The 15,849-nt window shown below is 36.2% G+C and overlaps 1 protein-coding gene across 1 annotated transcript in view; it reads right to left on the bottom strand.

Moving 5' to 3' along the window:
* Positions 1 to 15,849, bottom strand: part of RNGTT (RNA guanylyltransferase and 5'-phosphatase) — a 180,054-nt gene that overhangs the window by 81,994 nt on the left and 82,211 nt on the right. The window contains exon 12 of the mRNA XM_050315090.1: positions 10,098 to 10,166. Coding sequence (XP_050171047.1) covers positions 10,098 to 10,166 — 69 coding nt within the window. The remainder of the gene's footprint in view (positions 1 to 10,097; positions 10,167 to 15,849) is intronic.

Raw genomic sequence — 15,849 nt, 5'->3', positions numbered from 1 at the left:
TAACACACAAAGCAATAACAGGTGTGCCTACTTTCTTTGTCTATTGGCCTTTGAGCCATCTGGGGGCAGGAAGAACCACCCCCAAAAGCCAAATCTGATTTTGCTTTGCTTGACTTTAGCTGATGCGAGGACAGCTACAAAGGAGTATGCTGGCTAAAAACTAGCAAATACTGACCTCTGCCATTCTCATCTCTAACTAAACTTACATTTTTCCTCACCATCATATGCATCACACATCTTGCAGAACAGATTTAGATAGAAAAATAAACTTTACATTTTACACATGAAGGCCAAAGGAACAACAAAAGGCTTTGTTAACCATGCAAGGGGTTTTTTTTCTGTTTTTTGAACTCATCCTATGAGCTCTGGATCCTGTGATAAACTTATGTTTGTTAAACAGTTGAGTGTTTCCAAAACTATTTAGAATTATCTTTCATTCCTCTATGGTTCCTTTTCCTCATTACCAGCAGAACAAGCCATATTTTCCCTTAACAATGGCAAAATCAATTCACTGTCTGACAAGTCCCAAAGACATATTTTAATTGCTCTCATAAGTTAAAAATTCTCTCTAGAGAATCTTGTGTTGCATAAAACACGTTTCATTACAGTGCTTGAATGAATATACAGATACTGGATTTCTTGGGATTTCTAATGATCACTGCTTGGAAACAAACACTTTGGAAACATTGTTTGTCAGTTCAAACTTGTCAAAACTTTCAGATAGAATGTAACAAGTGTACTAACTGTTTCTTTAATGAACAATTCAAAGCGTACACAACCTCTGCAAATTCGAAATCTGGGATATTTCCAGCTAAGATTCCTAATCATTTTCCCCTTCTGGAATGAACCAGTAGACATGTTGCAGTTGTACATTCCTCTATTTCACGGACAGCTTCTAAAGTAACGTGGAGAAAATGTGAGTTTCATTTCAGAAACACAAATAGCAGCCTTAAAAGAAAGTAAGCTTTTGCCTTAGGAATATCTGCACTAATTACATAAGAAATTTTCATCAGGTTTCTGATCTCTGACTTCTACAGTTATGGCACGAAGTCCATCACTGTCCTTTTAACTGTACTTAATAGATTATAGAGTACTAACTTGTATGATACAATCACATTTAAATTATTCACACGCATGTCAGTGGAAGAAAATGAAGTTTTCTTAAAAGCAATTTCTAGCTTTCATATCAAGCTCAAGACTTGCACTCTTAATGGACTTGGTTCTCTATCTTGGGAATGTCAAAGGCTAGGAGAACTAATGAATGGAACAGGGAGTACAATCACAACTGAAACTAAAGTTACTGTCAGTCAAAACAAGACTGAACTATCACAACTGTGTTCTGATGTACTTCTTCAGTACAGAACACTATTCTGCAGGTACCTCTGAGCCTTGCAGAGCTACTGTTTTGCACAGGACCATGCATATGAATACTTTAATATGTGCTGTCACCAAATATACAGTTACCTTTAAAGGTTTATCTAATAATAAATGCTACCTAACAGAATTATTTTTATAATTAAAAAATTCAGTTAATTTCTTTGTTATACTTATCATCCATTTTCAATTCCACTCATTTTAAGAACAGTGACCCAGTAAACGTTGCAAATTATGAATAACAGAGCAATGTAGAGCAAAACATTCTACTATTTAAAGGAAGTGTCTTTAACTGTTTTGTCCAGCCAGATACCACAATACAAGTGCTGATACACCTCTGAAAGCCACTTTGCTTTCTCACATCTAGGGTACAGGTGTCATTTTCCTGAAATGCTTGGCTACTGCTTACACCAAAAGATCAGGACGAAGATCCAGCAAATATTCTGCCTTATTCAGATACCCCTAGTTTTGTTTTACTACTATACTCATGACTAATAGAAAATAAAAACATTGTATGAAGGACCTTCATGGAAACTTAAGAGGTTAGTTGGTTGTCATGTTCTAAAGACAGTACTGGGAGAAAATAATCACAACAACATAGTTCTTCCAGATACTTTGCCGAATCTTTTCAGTTTGACAGAAAAAGTATAAAGGAATCACATGAGGCACTCTTGTTTATGGATACCTATGCTGGGATCTGAAGAAAAGAGAGTGTTGACAAAACACGTACCACTACATTGTCCGGTTTCCAAGTCATTCCTGATCTAATAACTTCTCAATCCTGGAAAGATTACTGTAAAATTCAGGATGAGTTGAAACACTGCCATGAAGACAAGTGGCCACTTCATTAGCCTATGTTAACCATCAGGAGATGAATCAACTGCTCAGATGATTCAGTAAAGAGTTCTCACTGATGTAAAGTAGAACCTCTCCTAGATTTCCCTATCTGGCCATAAAAGAGATTGGTTTTTCAAAACTGTTGCACAACACACATAAATCAATACAATTTGTGGAACAGAGACTTACCCTTTTATAAGCAGGTATGTTTTGCAAAAGCTGAATGACTGTGTTGGTATTCTCACCCAAAATCATATTTACAGTATATATTCCAAACACTTATCTACTTTAGTTAGAAAGTATGTCCAATCTGACATAATTAGGAGCACGATAGCAAGTGCACTCATCAAACTCCCTGACATCCAGCTTTGAGATGAAGAAGCTATGCAAAAATCGTATTTGAAAGCCTTTATGAATGACAATTCTACGTCTTTAATTTCCCAACATTCAGAACAGTAGCACCCAGAAAAAGCCTTCTATTTTTCTTCTCCTAAACAACACATGCACAGACACCACCATATTAATGTCAACTGACAATCCTGAGGATGACTAGTACACATAATGTAAAAAAGATCTTTCCTAATGCCACTGGCAGGCAGAATGATTAAACTGCACAACAGAAGTTCAAGAACCTATTTAAATGGGGCCCATAAACGCAGCCTGAGAAATCAGAGAATGTCAGGCGGTATAGGTCATTAGCAAACAAATGAGATAACATACCAATTAAAACTAACACTCTCTTTAGGTAATCAGACTCAGGGCAGTGACATCTATTCAGGCAGACACAAAAAGGAAGTCAGGTTAAACAATTCTGGCAAACACCAAATACCTTTGCATCTCAATCTAATGTACTAGAGGACCAAGAGCAGAAAGCTAAACAAGAAAAACTTTTGTTACACCCCAACCTCCCTATATTCAGAGCTAAAAATTACTCATAAAGGTGGGGGAGAGGAGGGGATGCGCTCTTTTTTTGTCCATTTTTTTTTCAACCATGGATATAGGAGTTTACACCTGTAAGAGATGTTCAGATTTCCTGAGGTGGAAATTATTTCAGGTTCTTTGAAAGTGGAAATCATAAAAATCTAACGTGTTTAAAAATCATGTTACTTGTATCTAGGAGTCTAAATAATTAAAATGAATGAGCTGTAATTAAATTATTAGACCTTACTTACTGGTGTTTAAGTTAGCATTTCTGCTGTTATTGTTTCTTAATTTTCTTCTCTTCTCTTAAAAAAAAAGCTAGAAAACAGATCACCTCAAGACAGCAAAGACAAATGTGACTTGGTGTAAAAATTTTACTTGCATGGTCACAGAAAATCTCTCAAAGAAATACTCTGTATCGCTAATAAATTTTGAGTATATTCATAAAGCAGATGATAGAATGGTATATTTGAGATAGGACTAGCTATTTAAGAGATGAATTGCAAGCAACATTGCCATGGAAATTGAATATAACAACTATTCATAGGCAAAAAAGAGTTGCAAAGCTCAGTGGCATTTCAGGAGATTGACAGCAAGTTCTCTGTTAAAGGAAAACCTACAACTGCACAAAAAACACACTAACATGACAACAGCATACCCTGACTAGTTAACAGATTCAGTCATGAACATTCCTCTTACGGAAGAAATCACATGTAGCAAAGAGATATTCTAAAGATACATAAGAGGTTTTAGTAGAGTGGATCAGCACAAAGACTGATGAAAATTTTTCTCTCTAGATTCTCCTTCCTTCTGCTGCAAACTCTAGAGAAAAACAAAATATTAGCATCTGGTAACAAATTGTATTTGTATTCCCTGGTACGCAGTGATAGGACATGTGGGAACAGCTCAAAGCTGAGCCAGGGGAGATTTAGACTGGACATCAAGAAGCATTTCTTTACTTCAAAAGGCTTCCTGAAGAGGTGGTTAATGCCCCAAAGCTGTGAGTGTTTAAGAGGTTTTTGTACAATGCCCTTAACAGCATGCTTTAACTGTTGGTCAGCCTTAAAGTGCTCAGACAGCTGGGACTAGTTAATCCTTGTAGGTCCCTTCCAACTGCAACAGTCTATTCTATTCTACTGTATTCCATTGCCTCCAAATCTTACATGAATCAATGCAAAATTAGAAAGCTAAATCCAGAAACATATATATTTCTTAGAAGCGAAAATATATGTTATTATATGATTCTTCCTAAGCCTTTATATATCAGCTTTAGTACTGAGACTATATCTGAGACTATCTAAAGCCATTACTTGCTACTGCAAGAGAAACATGTAACAATGATTGATGCCCCTTCACTGGTAAACAAGATGTCTGAGTTTCAGAAATAAGCCAGCAACTGGCTTGGTCTATGTTTAAAAATGCACAGACCACTTGATAAAATATATACTGTGGAAGAAAAGGCTTATGAATTGTACAGGATTTTTTAGGAAAAGCTGGCACTGCTTAATGAAAGAAATAATGGAGATACTTTATTAGGTGGCATCTATTGGAGATATTTCATTCAGTGTTAACTTCAGTGACTTCGGGTGAACTTTTACAGTGACAGAAAATAACACAGCCTATTATACAATGGTAATAGCACAAATAATTAACAGGCAATCAAGCATTTCAGATCACCACAAAGTCTGCCAAGGGGAGGGAAGGAAGACATATTAACGACTCATGCAATGTTAGTCAGTTATAAAAACCTGTCCATTATTCTTTCATTTTAAAGGCTAATCTTTATACTAGTATTCAGTATGGAAAGTTATGTGTTAAATAACTCTGCAATTATTTAAAATAACATTTATCCTAGAAGAACAGAGCTTAGCAGCTGCCCTTCATCCTTCCCTGTAAAAATCCCAAATCCACATAACTGGACTTAATTTCACATCCATAATAAAAGCACAGCAAAGTACCGAAACAGAAATCAGACTGAGCCAATGCAAAAACATCAGAGAGCTCAGGAGGCAAAAACAGAACAGAAGATAATAAATTGTGATACAAGCTTTCCACAGATGTTCAAAAACTGTCATTAGGCGTTCCTAACTGATGGCCAGCAAACCTTCTTTTAGTTGGCTAGAGTAAGAAAATAATTCCTACACGCTTTTAGGGAAAAGCAACAGTTTAAGCCAGAGAGAAAGCTGGTTATTAAGAGATTACTAGCATAAAATCAGACAATCTGAGATGTCTAGCAAAGGTATGATTTACAAGGCACACAATAAAATTAATTTCACTGATGAGTGAGCATAGGTCAGAAAGCCAATTCTGCCATCAGAGGAGGCTATTTCAAAGATTTTCATTAAAAACCCACAGGCTGGCAAACTGAAGTGTTCTAAAACAAATGCAAGAAGTTTGCTGTTTTAAAGTAGCCTTTCAAAAAAAAAGGACTGGAAGTTTCCAGTCTTTACGGAAGCACAGGCTCTCAGAATCTGTGAATAAGGCATTTGGATTTTACCTTCAAACTAATTCACTCATTGTCTGGGGCATGATCCCAGAGTGAAGTTTCCTGCTGGTCTGTTTCACTCCTAATTAGCACTCAGCTTTGGTCCCTGCCCTGCCAACCCGGTACAGGCACAGGGATCAGAAATCTGATCAGATGGAATGGGACTGACTTAGGCATATGGGAATTATAGTGGTAGCATCTTAGATGGGTAGAAAATGAGGCAAGGAAAAGAAGTGTTAGGAAGATGCAACATAGAAGGTAAATCAAACAGAATGTGGGAAACAGGCTGTTGGATAATGAGAATGCATGACAAGAGCATTAGGACAAGAGGGCACAGGTTTAAGCTCTGCCAGAGGAGGTTTAGGTTGGATATTAGAAAGAAGTTCTTTACAGAGAGTGTGATCAGGCATTGGAATGGCCTGCCCAGAGAGGTGGTGGATTCACCGTCCCTGGAGGTTTCTAAGATGAGGCTGGATGTGGCACTGAGTGCCATGATCTAGTAATCACAGTGGGGTTGGATCAAGGGTTGGACTTGATGATCTCAGAGGTCTCTTCCAACCCAGTTAATTCTATGATTCTATGAAAAGGAAAAGAGGAAAGGAAAAGACTACAAAGGGAATAAGAGAAATAATAGTAAGAAAACATTTGGAAGTTGTTAAAGAGTCTGGTAGGAGATGCATAAGAAGCACACATCACATTAAATTACCTACAAAGCATTCTTAAATCATAAACAAGGCAAAAATTTCCATCACTTCCACTAAACATGCTCTCCTCATGATCTGTGAAAGCTTTCAGACTGAAAAGGGAGGAAGGGGGAAGAAGGAGGCCTCAGTCACTGCCTTGCTACTGTCACTGTGAAATTAGGCACTTGTATACCCCAGGCAACAACCAATGTAAGGAACTTGAGTAACTGGTTAATTAGTTAGGAATAATACTGCTCAGTATTATTATCTCCTCATTTATCGTTGCTTCTACCATCACCAGTCACAGTGCAAAACAATTTCTTCTTCAGTATAAGAACCTTGCTATTCATAATATGAGTTCAGATAGAAAGACTAAGAGAAGAAAATAAACCCTCTTGTATCCAAGTGAAACCCTATATGCAGTAGTAAAACTTTTTCACAAATCCCTTTTTATTAAAACATGCCAATTTCTCAAAGCTGAACTAGTATAGAGGCACTTGATGTCAAATCTCTTCAAACCAAAGAGAAAAGTGAGAAAACCCAGAGCTCTTAGAGGCTAAAAGCGTAATTCCTATTCACAGATCATTTGAGGCATTTTTATTTTTATTACAAATCAAAATTAAACCAAGCTTAAAATCAACAAAATATTTTTTCTCCATCCATGTTGACTCCCAGTACAAATGCTGCCTATAACTGGTGGAGAATACATCCATATACTCAGGTCTAGATACCTTTGCATAAGAGCACAGACCAAGGGGAACATCTCTGAGTAAATGGGGTAGGTGGGGAGAGGAAACACAGAAAAGACTTTCAAACAGACTAAACTATTAATAAGCTCAATATTTTTTATATTAGATAGCTATGTTCTGCATTTTGTTTCAACTATTAAAAATATGGAAAGTGTGGGTATTTTACAAAAAAATTTCTGTCTGTAAATGGTGACATTTCACTCATCTTCCTCTACAGCCACTTTATTGTTCTTTGTGATTTTACTCCGATTCCTGTCTATTTTTGTGTTCGTCTCCTCAAAACACACGTGAGACTTCAGGAGCTCTCAAAAGACATTCTTAAATTTCCCTGATCTTCTAAAATGCAGTATCATTTCTGGGTTTTTTTTCTGTAGGATCAATTATGTCAATAAAAATGGTTGTTAAGAACCGTTTGCTTCTGGATTTGCCATGGTCTCTGTACTTGAGACAAACTGGTTTCTACCTCAATCAACAAAAAGGGGTTGTTATTTTCTCTGTGAAAAGTAATACATCATGCATTTAATTGCAACAAAAAATTATTTCAGTTAGTATTCTCAAGAGGTCATTTATGCACCGTTATACTGTTGCCCTTGTATTGTTGTCTATTAATTTATTTCCTCTGTAACACACAAAATAAAAAAGCAGTATCAGCTATCTCTATCAGCTTCATCCTTTTCCTACTTATTTCCCAATTAACAGGTCTACAATAATATCTTTCACTCTAAATATATTATTTATGCTTTGTGAACTACAAAAGTCACCACACTGAGAAAACTGCATATTGTTTCATCCAGGAAAATCAGGTTTATTAATAACAGATGAAACAAACTTACATTCCATAAACTGAGAAATACTAAATTTTGAACATTAAATTAGACTAAACAAATACATTAAAGATGAAAAACCTTTATAAGTATCTTTCAGAAGGAAAATTAGGTTTTAGTTGGGTTATAAATTTTTCAGTATGTTAAATGAGAAAACACAAGTTCTAGAAACACAAAACATATCGCATATTGATTTCCTGTAACAACAGTAAAGAGACACATTCTTCAGAAAGTCCATCTGAACTAGAAAAGGCAATTTCAGATTTATGTGTAGTAACTCTGCATGGCTTAACCTCTAATATCCAGAGAAACCTTTACAATTGCTTTAGATTTTAACAATATCATCAGGACTTCCTATGAAACTATGAACTTTCTTTACCCTAGCAATTTTGCTTTAAATTTGAAATAGCTACATAATAAAAGAAAAAAATAATATATGTGGTCTAATTGCTCCATTGGTTTGTGAATAATCAGCTGATATAGAACTTGAAATAGAGAAGTTAATCTTATTTCCAGATTGGAGTGTCACCATTCCTTGCTAAGATCTACAATATAGGAAGTAGACCAGGAAAACTGTTTTAACTGGAAAACTAAATACATGTATTTTCCACAAATAATTGTGGAAAGGATAGAAATATCTGCCAAATTTGAAATAATCAAAAACAATTCTTTATTTGATTCAGTAGACACGCTGGAGGGAAGGGATGCCACCCAGAAAGACTCTAACAGACTTCAGAGGTGGGCCAGTGCAAACATCCAAGTTCAACCAGGCCAAGTGCAAGGTCCTGCACCTGGGTCAGGGAAATCCCAAGCAAAGTATAAGCTGGGTGGAGAAAGACCTGGGGGTGTTTGTGGATGAAAAGTTCAACGTTAGCTGGCAACGTGAGCCTGCATCCCAGAAAGCCAAACACATCCTGGGCTGCACCACGAGAAGCATGGCCAGCAAATCAAGGGAAGTGATTCTGCCCTTCTATTCTGCTTTCAGAGATCCCACTTGGAGTGCTGTGTCCAGGTCTGGGGCCTCAACAAAGAAGGACATGGACCTGTTGGAACAAGTCTAGAGGAGGGCCACTGAGATGATCAGAGGGCTGGAGCACCTCTCCTACAAAGACAGGCTTAGGGAGTAGGGGATGTTCAACCTAGAGAAGATAAGGTTCCTGGGAGACCTTATAGCAGCCTCACAGTACCTAAAGGGGTCTACAAGAAAATGGAGAGAAACTTTTGACATGGCCATGTAGCGATAGGACAAGGGGGAATGGCTTGAAACAGAAAGAGGGCAGTTTTAGATTAGATATCAGGAAGAAATTTTTTACTATAAGGGTGACGAGGTTCTGGAACATGAGGTTCCAGAACAGGTTGCCCAGAGAAGCTGTGGATGCCCATTCCTGCAAGTGTTCAAGGCCAGGTTGAATAGGGCTCTGAGCAACCTGGTCTAGCAGAAGGTGTCCCTGTGTCCTTTTGTCAGGGGTCTGAACTAGGTTATCTTTATGGTACCTTCCAACCCAAACCATCCAATGATTTACAAGCTAAGAAAAAAAAGTCAAGATGGATGATGTTACAGTCATGATCTCTGCCAATAAACAACACACACTGCAGTGTATCCCCTGTATCAGACTCAACAGGACCAGTAATAGGATGAACGAGGCCAGGCTACTGACTTCCTTTAAAGCCACCTGTGCATCTTGAGAACCATTTACCTTTTTTTTTTTTTCTGGTTGTCTACAGTTCTTCTGCTGACTTTTCCCCAGCTCACTCATATACCTGTATACTGGCAGACACGGTTCAAGAATTTATCATGCTTCAATTGCAATTAAGACAACATAAGTCACAAATTTTAATGAAATTTTTATGTCTGAACATCCTTGAGAAAGCAAAATAATATGATAGCTCAAATCAATGTTTGAAAAATTCATGGAACTCATGCAGTCATATAAAAATCTGCCTTATTTAGCAGCACATCATAGTATATACACTAAAAAAACATGAGCTGATTCCTGAAAACTACCACCATGAGTTAATAAGGAGTCACACATACTACAAATGAGATAGAAACCAGTTGAATTTTAGTACTTTGAGGAACTGGAAAAGTCAGAAACAACACTGCAAAGTGATCCTGATCGAAACAAAGATGAGGGAGTAGATGGGAGGATGAGTGGAGAGGGAGAGTGGGAATTTCATCTGTGATGAAATGAAGGGAAAAAAAATCCATTTTTACGCTACTTACTCCTGTAGGCTGAAATATTAGTCCATCCACCTCATGGCTAACTTCTCTGGCAAAATTTCCTTCCAGGAGCTGTAGAACAAAAGGCAAAGAAATCTTTTTTCCATAGAGAAATATTTCATTTGTGATGACTGCACATCAAAGCAGATTATACCCTTCTACTGCAATCATTTGCTAGTAAACTCTACCCAAACTAAAGCATGGGAAACGGCTATGTCAACAAAGTAGCAGTTTTTACAAAGAATACTCAAGGCTAAAACAAATTCAATTCAAGGAAAACACCACTGTCCAAAAAGAAATACTTAGAAACCAAGATGATTCTATACACTAAGAGATGAAGAAATATCAATTCTGATACAGGACACTGAAGTAATTTGTGGGCAAATTAAAAAATCCATTTGCCACTTTAACACACAGGTAGCACTTACTGTAGACTGACATTATCTACTGAAAAATATTTCAGGGCATCATTCATGTTTCAGGACATTCATGTATGATAGACTTCCTAACTAGGGCATAACCCAGTAACACAGCTACACAACTGTAAAACAACTCTGAGTTAATTTGAATCTTGAATATTCTGATTTACACTTTCAAAGACTGAATTCCATATGGAGGTGAATACATCCATCAAGATGCATTTACTAGAGGAAAAACATCTAATTAAACAAACTACTGAAACCAGCTAGTCAACAGTTATGAGAATTAATGATATACTTCCATAATAAATTATGACCTGCCTAAGGAAAAGCAAATAAAGAAGAAGAATTACAATTGACAAGTAACAGTAAAAATCAGTTGAATTACCAAAATACCTCTTTATTAATTTCTATTTATATTTTACTGTAGAGACAAAGAATCTATCCTGAAGTTGTAGGTGCTTTTAGTAACATTTGAAAAAGCTTTGATGTATATGTAACCACAAAGTGATAAAACATAGCAAATACAGAACTCAGTAAATCACAGTCAATTTTAAAACCATCATTTTGGCCTGGTCTGCTAATTTTGTGCTGTTTCCTCTCTAGAGTCCAATTTAAACTCAATGACCCACTGACCAAATTATGACTAAATTATTCAAATGAAGTCAGTAAAGAGCAAAAGTATGAAAGGAGTTGAGAATTAACATTTGTATCCTACTATGGCTGTACAACTAAAAGTAATGCACTTATATGTTTTATGGATCAAAGGCGATGCCCAAATATTTCAAACAATAATAATTTAACATATTTCACTAAAACCCATAACTGCTTGCACAGATCATTTTGCTATTAAAAAATATTTTTTCTTATGCAGTCATTAGCATATTTGTGCCTATAGTTCCAACAACAAATAAAGTTCTCACTATTCAACATTTAGATACAACTTTATTGAAAAAACACACTACAAAAGTACTCTCAAGTGATAAAATACTGTAAGAATATTTGATTCGGAGTAAGAAATCTCCCAATGAAACACTAGAGAAAGCCTCTACTTGGAAGCTGTAGTTCACGTTTATCTGTTGTTATTTTGAAATTTACAGCAGAGGCACACAGTGTAATGAATCTGCCACCATATGTCTACATAAAATAACAATAAATGATCCAAATTCTTTCATATATTCATTGTAGTCCTTGCTTCACCAGAGCAGTGAATGCATTGGAAAAATACTTAAAGAAATGTAAAAAAATTTTTAAAAATGTGGGGTTTTTAATTTCTACACAAGCTAAGTTTCTGTAGATCACTTGAAAGGTGACTTTGCAGTTCCAAGACTGACTGGGCAGTGAGAAACCTGTAATAAGAATATGCTTCAAAATCAAAAAAACACACCAAAACTATTTCATCAAATTCAAGTATCAAAACACCTCTCTCTGAATAATAATAACAATATTTAAAAATTAAAACACAAACTTCAAATTAGCTGAGACTATACTTTTTATAAATTTCTAGCTAGCTCATTAAAAGGCCCTAACCAAAGGGGCAAAGAAAAACCAATCACCTCTGTTTCTGCTTATTTGAAGTTATTAAGGGAACTGTAACTTGAGGACACAGTTAATTTGGTGTTGGAGCTTACACAACTGAATTATGCATTCCTTCCCAAAATAAAACTGAAGAATATAGAAATAATATTTTATTTTGGAGCACATGGAAAAGCATAAAATTATTATTGTGCACTGTTTGGCCTGTAACTCTCTCCACTCTGGTCCATATGCAGTTTTAGAAAACTCCATTTAGAAAACTCCTATTACAATTTGATAAATGGAGAGGAAAATATAAATTCAAAATTTACCATTGCAGAAATACATTCCGATACTCCTTTTCATTCACTGCTTCACCTGAATTATAAAATGCAAGGCAATCCATCTCATCAAGCTGCCACCCAGTTTCGGACTAGAGCATGTACTCAATTTGGAGGTCCACACTGTTGTCACTCAGACAGCTCTTCTGAAGTGTCAGTTAGATATCAAAGAAAAAAGGATTTTAAAACCAGAACAAGCCTCAACAGGTTTGTTGTAGAAGTACAACACTTCTTTGTACTCCCAGTTATTCTGCTTTCATTCTCAGTTATGTTACTTTCATTTTCATTAGGACAATTACATGTATAACACCCTAGAAAGGAATTTTGACTAGAAAAGATGTGCAATTTGAGGGAGGGAAGGAAGGGATGGAAATTTTCTCTAACCCTCTTCCCATACAAATTTTCTTGAGAATTAAGCTACTGGGATGTTGCATGTGAACAGTAGGATACATGGGTATTGAATATTGCATAAAGTTTGGAATGACAGGAAAATGAGTAGAAAAGGAATATTTGACATACAAGCAAGTATTTTTGACACTAAAAAAAAGGGGGGTTGGTTTATGAACTTACAATGCAAATATCATGGTTGATCTTTTAAAAAATGTTGTTCAATGTTCCACATGTTAAAATTTCTAATTAACTTGAACAGAACACTCTTTTTTAATTGGTGCCATGATAAATGGCACACCTGCTTGACTGGGATGACTGCCAGGGATCAGACAAAGTGCAATGCATCCCAATGACATTTTATAAAAGATGGGTAAATGATGCATGTGAACCAGTTCTTCTGGCATCCAATTCCTTCTAACCTTGTGGCATCTATTTCCACTTGTGACTCCCTTTGTTCACATCTGGCAGTTTCCTGCTTCTCCGTGAACACTGCAATAAGTCATGTACTCGTACTACAGCTTATTATTTAAAACTTTTTACTTTTTAACAAAAACGAAAAATCACTGCTACATCTAATAACATTCCTCTAAGCAAAAGAATGGTATAATTGCATGGACTGAGTAGAGCTGTATGACAAGTAACAGGATTTATCCTTGCTCTTTAACCACTGAGATGAGGAGCAGCAGTATGTCACCAAGGCAGCACTAAGAACCGGCTTTTTCCTTCCCCTTATGATAAAAACCCCAACTCATGGAAACTCAACACACTGTGAGAGCTATGTAAATTCCAAAGCATAACAATGACTCTGCAAAGTCATACTGACTTCCTACAAAATAATTTGGCCACGGGCCTTGCACGCAATGATTATCGATCTCCTGTGTCACAATATGCAAATATCGCTATCCATTTTGTCCATATTCTGATTCAAAACTGACATTGCTTGTTAGCCTCATGAAATACTTGATGGTACAAGAATAAATCCCTTGAATGCTATAATACAAGACAAACATATGTCCATTTTCCACGCTTTTTCAATTTCAGAACTGCTATATGCTTCATTCAGTTCCAAGTCAATCTAGAGCAACTCTGCCTGCACCAGTCCCCACGCAGTTTTCCAGAGCCACCTTCAAATTACTGATCATCTTGACCTGTTCACTCTATGGAGAAAGCTGTGAAAGAGAACATAGTTCACTCAAAAGTACTAGTTACAAATAAACTACAAACCAAATTGTCAGTTAGCCAGGATGTAAAAACACCTTCAGACATGAGTATACTGTCATTCCCAACTTCCCAGAGCCAACATCTTCATCGACTTAGGTTTTAGCCTGGCTTAAAGGACAGACTTCACCATCAGTGACAAAGTAATTCTCACACACTGGCAACTGTTGAGTTTTATAAACATGAGGTCATAGGTCCCTCTAGACACTACACATTCTTTAAACTTGTTATACAGTCTTCAGAAAAAGATTCACAAGTTCACCTTTTTAAAAAGGAAACAATTATCACCCCTTTCCTTACCCTTCTCTAAAAAGAGATGGACTACTCTGATTTTAAAATAGGATATCACTTCTCTTTTATTTTTACATGAATTTGTTTCATCGTTTTTGACAGTTGCTGTATTTTTTATTTTTACATGACAATCTCCTCAACAGCCCTGTCACATCTCAGTATACACTCTTCCATGAGCTCCTAATTATCCAAGTTCAATATAAAAATGATTTACTTTAAAACTGGTTGATGGCATATTTAAGACATCTCAAAAAGTTTTACACACAAAGGGAGACGTACGAGGGCTTTCAAATATACAGTGATTTAACAACAGTCAGTAATAGACACCTGAATTTAATGCTTCTGCTATCAAGAGAAATATTTTAATCGTATTTCTGCTAATTCACAAGACAGAATTTATCTCTATTGTTACACAAAGAAGTGTTTGAAGAAAGGATCTACAAATCGCAAATCCAGCTGAAGATCTGTTTTTCTATTGGGTAACTCTCCTGGATTTAAGTTAAAAAAAAAAAACACACACACAAAAAAAAACCGAAAAACCAAAACCCAAACAACTAAACACAGAAAAACTAAACTCCTTTTGAACAAAACTAATTTTCTTAAAAATCAGAATTGAAATCTGGATCTCCCCTGCTACGGTAGAAAAAAATATTTTGAAAATAACCTACAACATAAATCTTCATAAATCCTGTTTTTGAATTACATCAGAAATCCCACAGAATGATTTCTATGTTAAGGTCAGTTAAAATAATGTAAAAATTGTCTGCCTCAGGTTCATCCCAAATATAGTGTTTCCCCCTCAAAAAAATCAAACTGTATCAGGCAATGATGGAGCCATCATTCAAAGTACTAACGTTCTAAACTCCAGCTTTCAAACATTACATTTTGAAAAGGAGGCCTCCTGGAAAAGAATTAAGCATGCTGTCAGTGGGATATAAGCTTCTGTTCAGATTATAAACAGGTTGCTGTGCAATGCTCAAAAATATTATCAAAATGCAGCTTAATGTCAGGTGAGGGAGGATGGTCCTCTAAGCTATGGCTGTGGTCTCCGCTCCTTCCTTCTCACCAGAATCTTTCCCCTGTCCTGCAGAATCGTGTCTTTTTTGGTTTGTTTTGTTTCTAAAAGCAGAGTAGGTATCAAGAACTGAACAGCTGCTTTCAGTCTCAAAACAAAAAATACCATGTGAGTAACTACGTAAGCAGGGGAAAAGGTTTCATATATTACTTAAAAATAAAACTCAAAATCTCAAAACTTCCCACAAACAAAAGTTGGGTAATTCATATTTTAAGAGAAATAGAGCCCAAAACAAAGCATTAAGAGAAGTTTTGATTTTGGTTCATTGATTGACATTACTACAAATATACAGCAAAACTTTCAATACAGCCCTTAGTGAGTGTGGGGGATTCATGGTTTTTGGAATTAAAGAGAACACACAGCTTCTGAAAAATGGAGGGGGGGAACCGACAAACACACTTCAAACTGAATCCACACAGACTTTTATCTTTTTCATACTCAGGATGCCAATCACCTCACCCAGCACTGCATTACAAGTAGAAACAGTTAACCTAAACAAACCTAAT

This window comes from Myiozetetes cayanensis, unplaced genomic scaffold (genome assembly GCF_022539395.1).
Source record: "Myiozetetes cayanensis isolate MyiCay16 unplaced genomic scaffold, myiCay2020 scf2-11, whole genome shotgun sequence".
Lineage (NCBI taxonomy): Eukaryota > Metazoa > Chordata > Aves > Passeriformes > Tyrannidae > Myiozetetes > Myiozetetes cayanensis.
The sequence above is the reverse complement of the archived record's forward strand: the minus strand, read 5'-3'. Positions and strand labels throughout refer to the sequence as shown.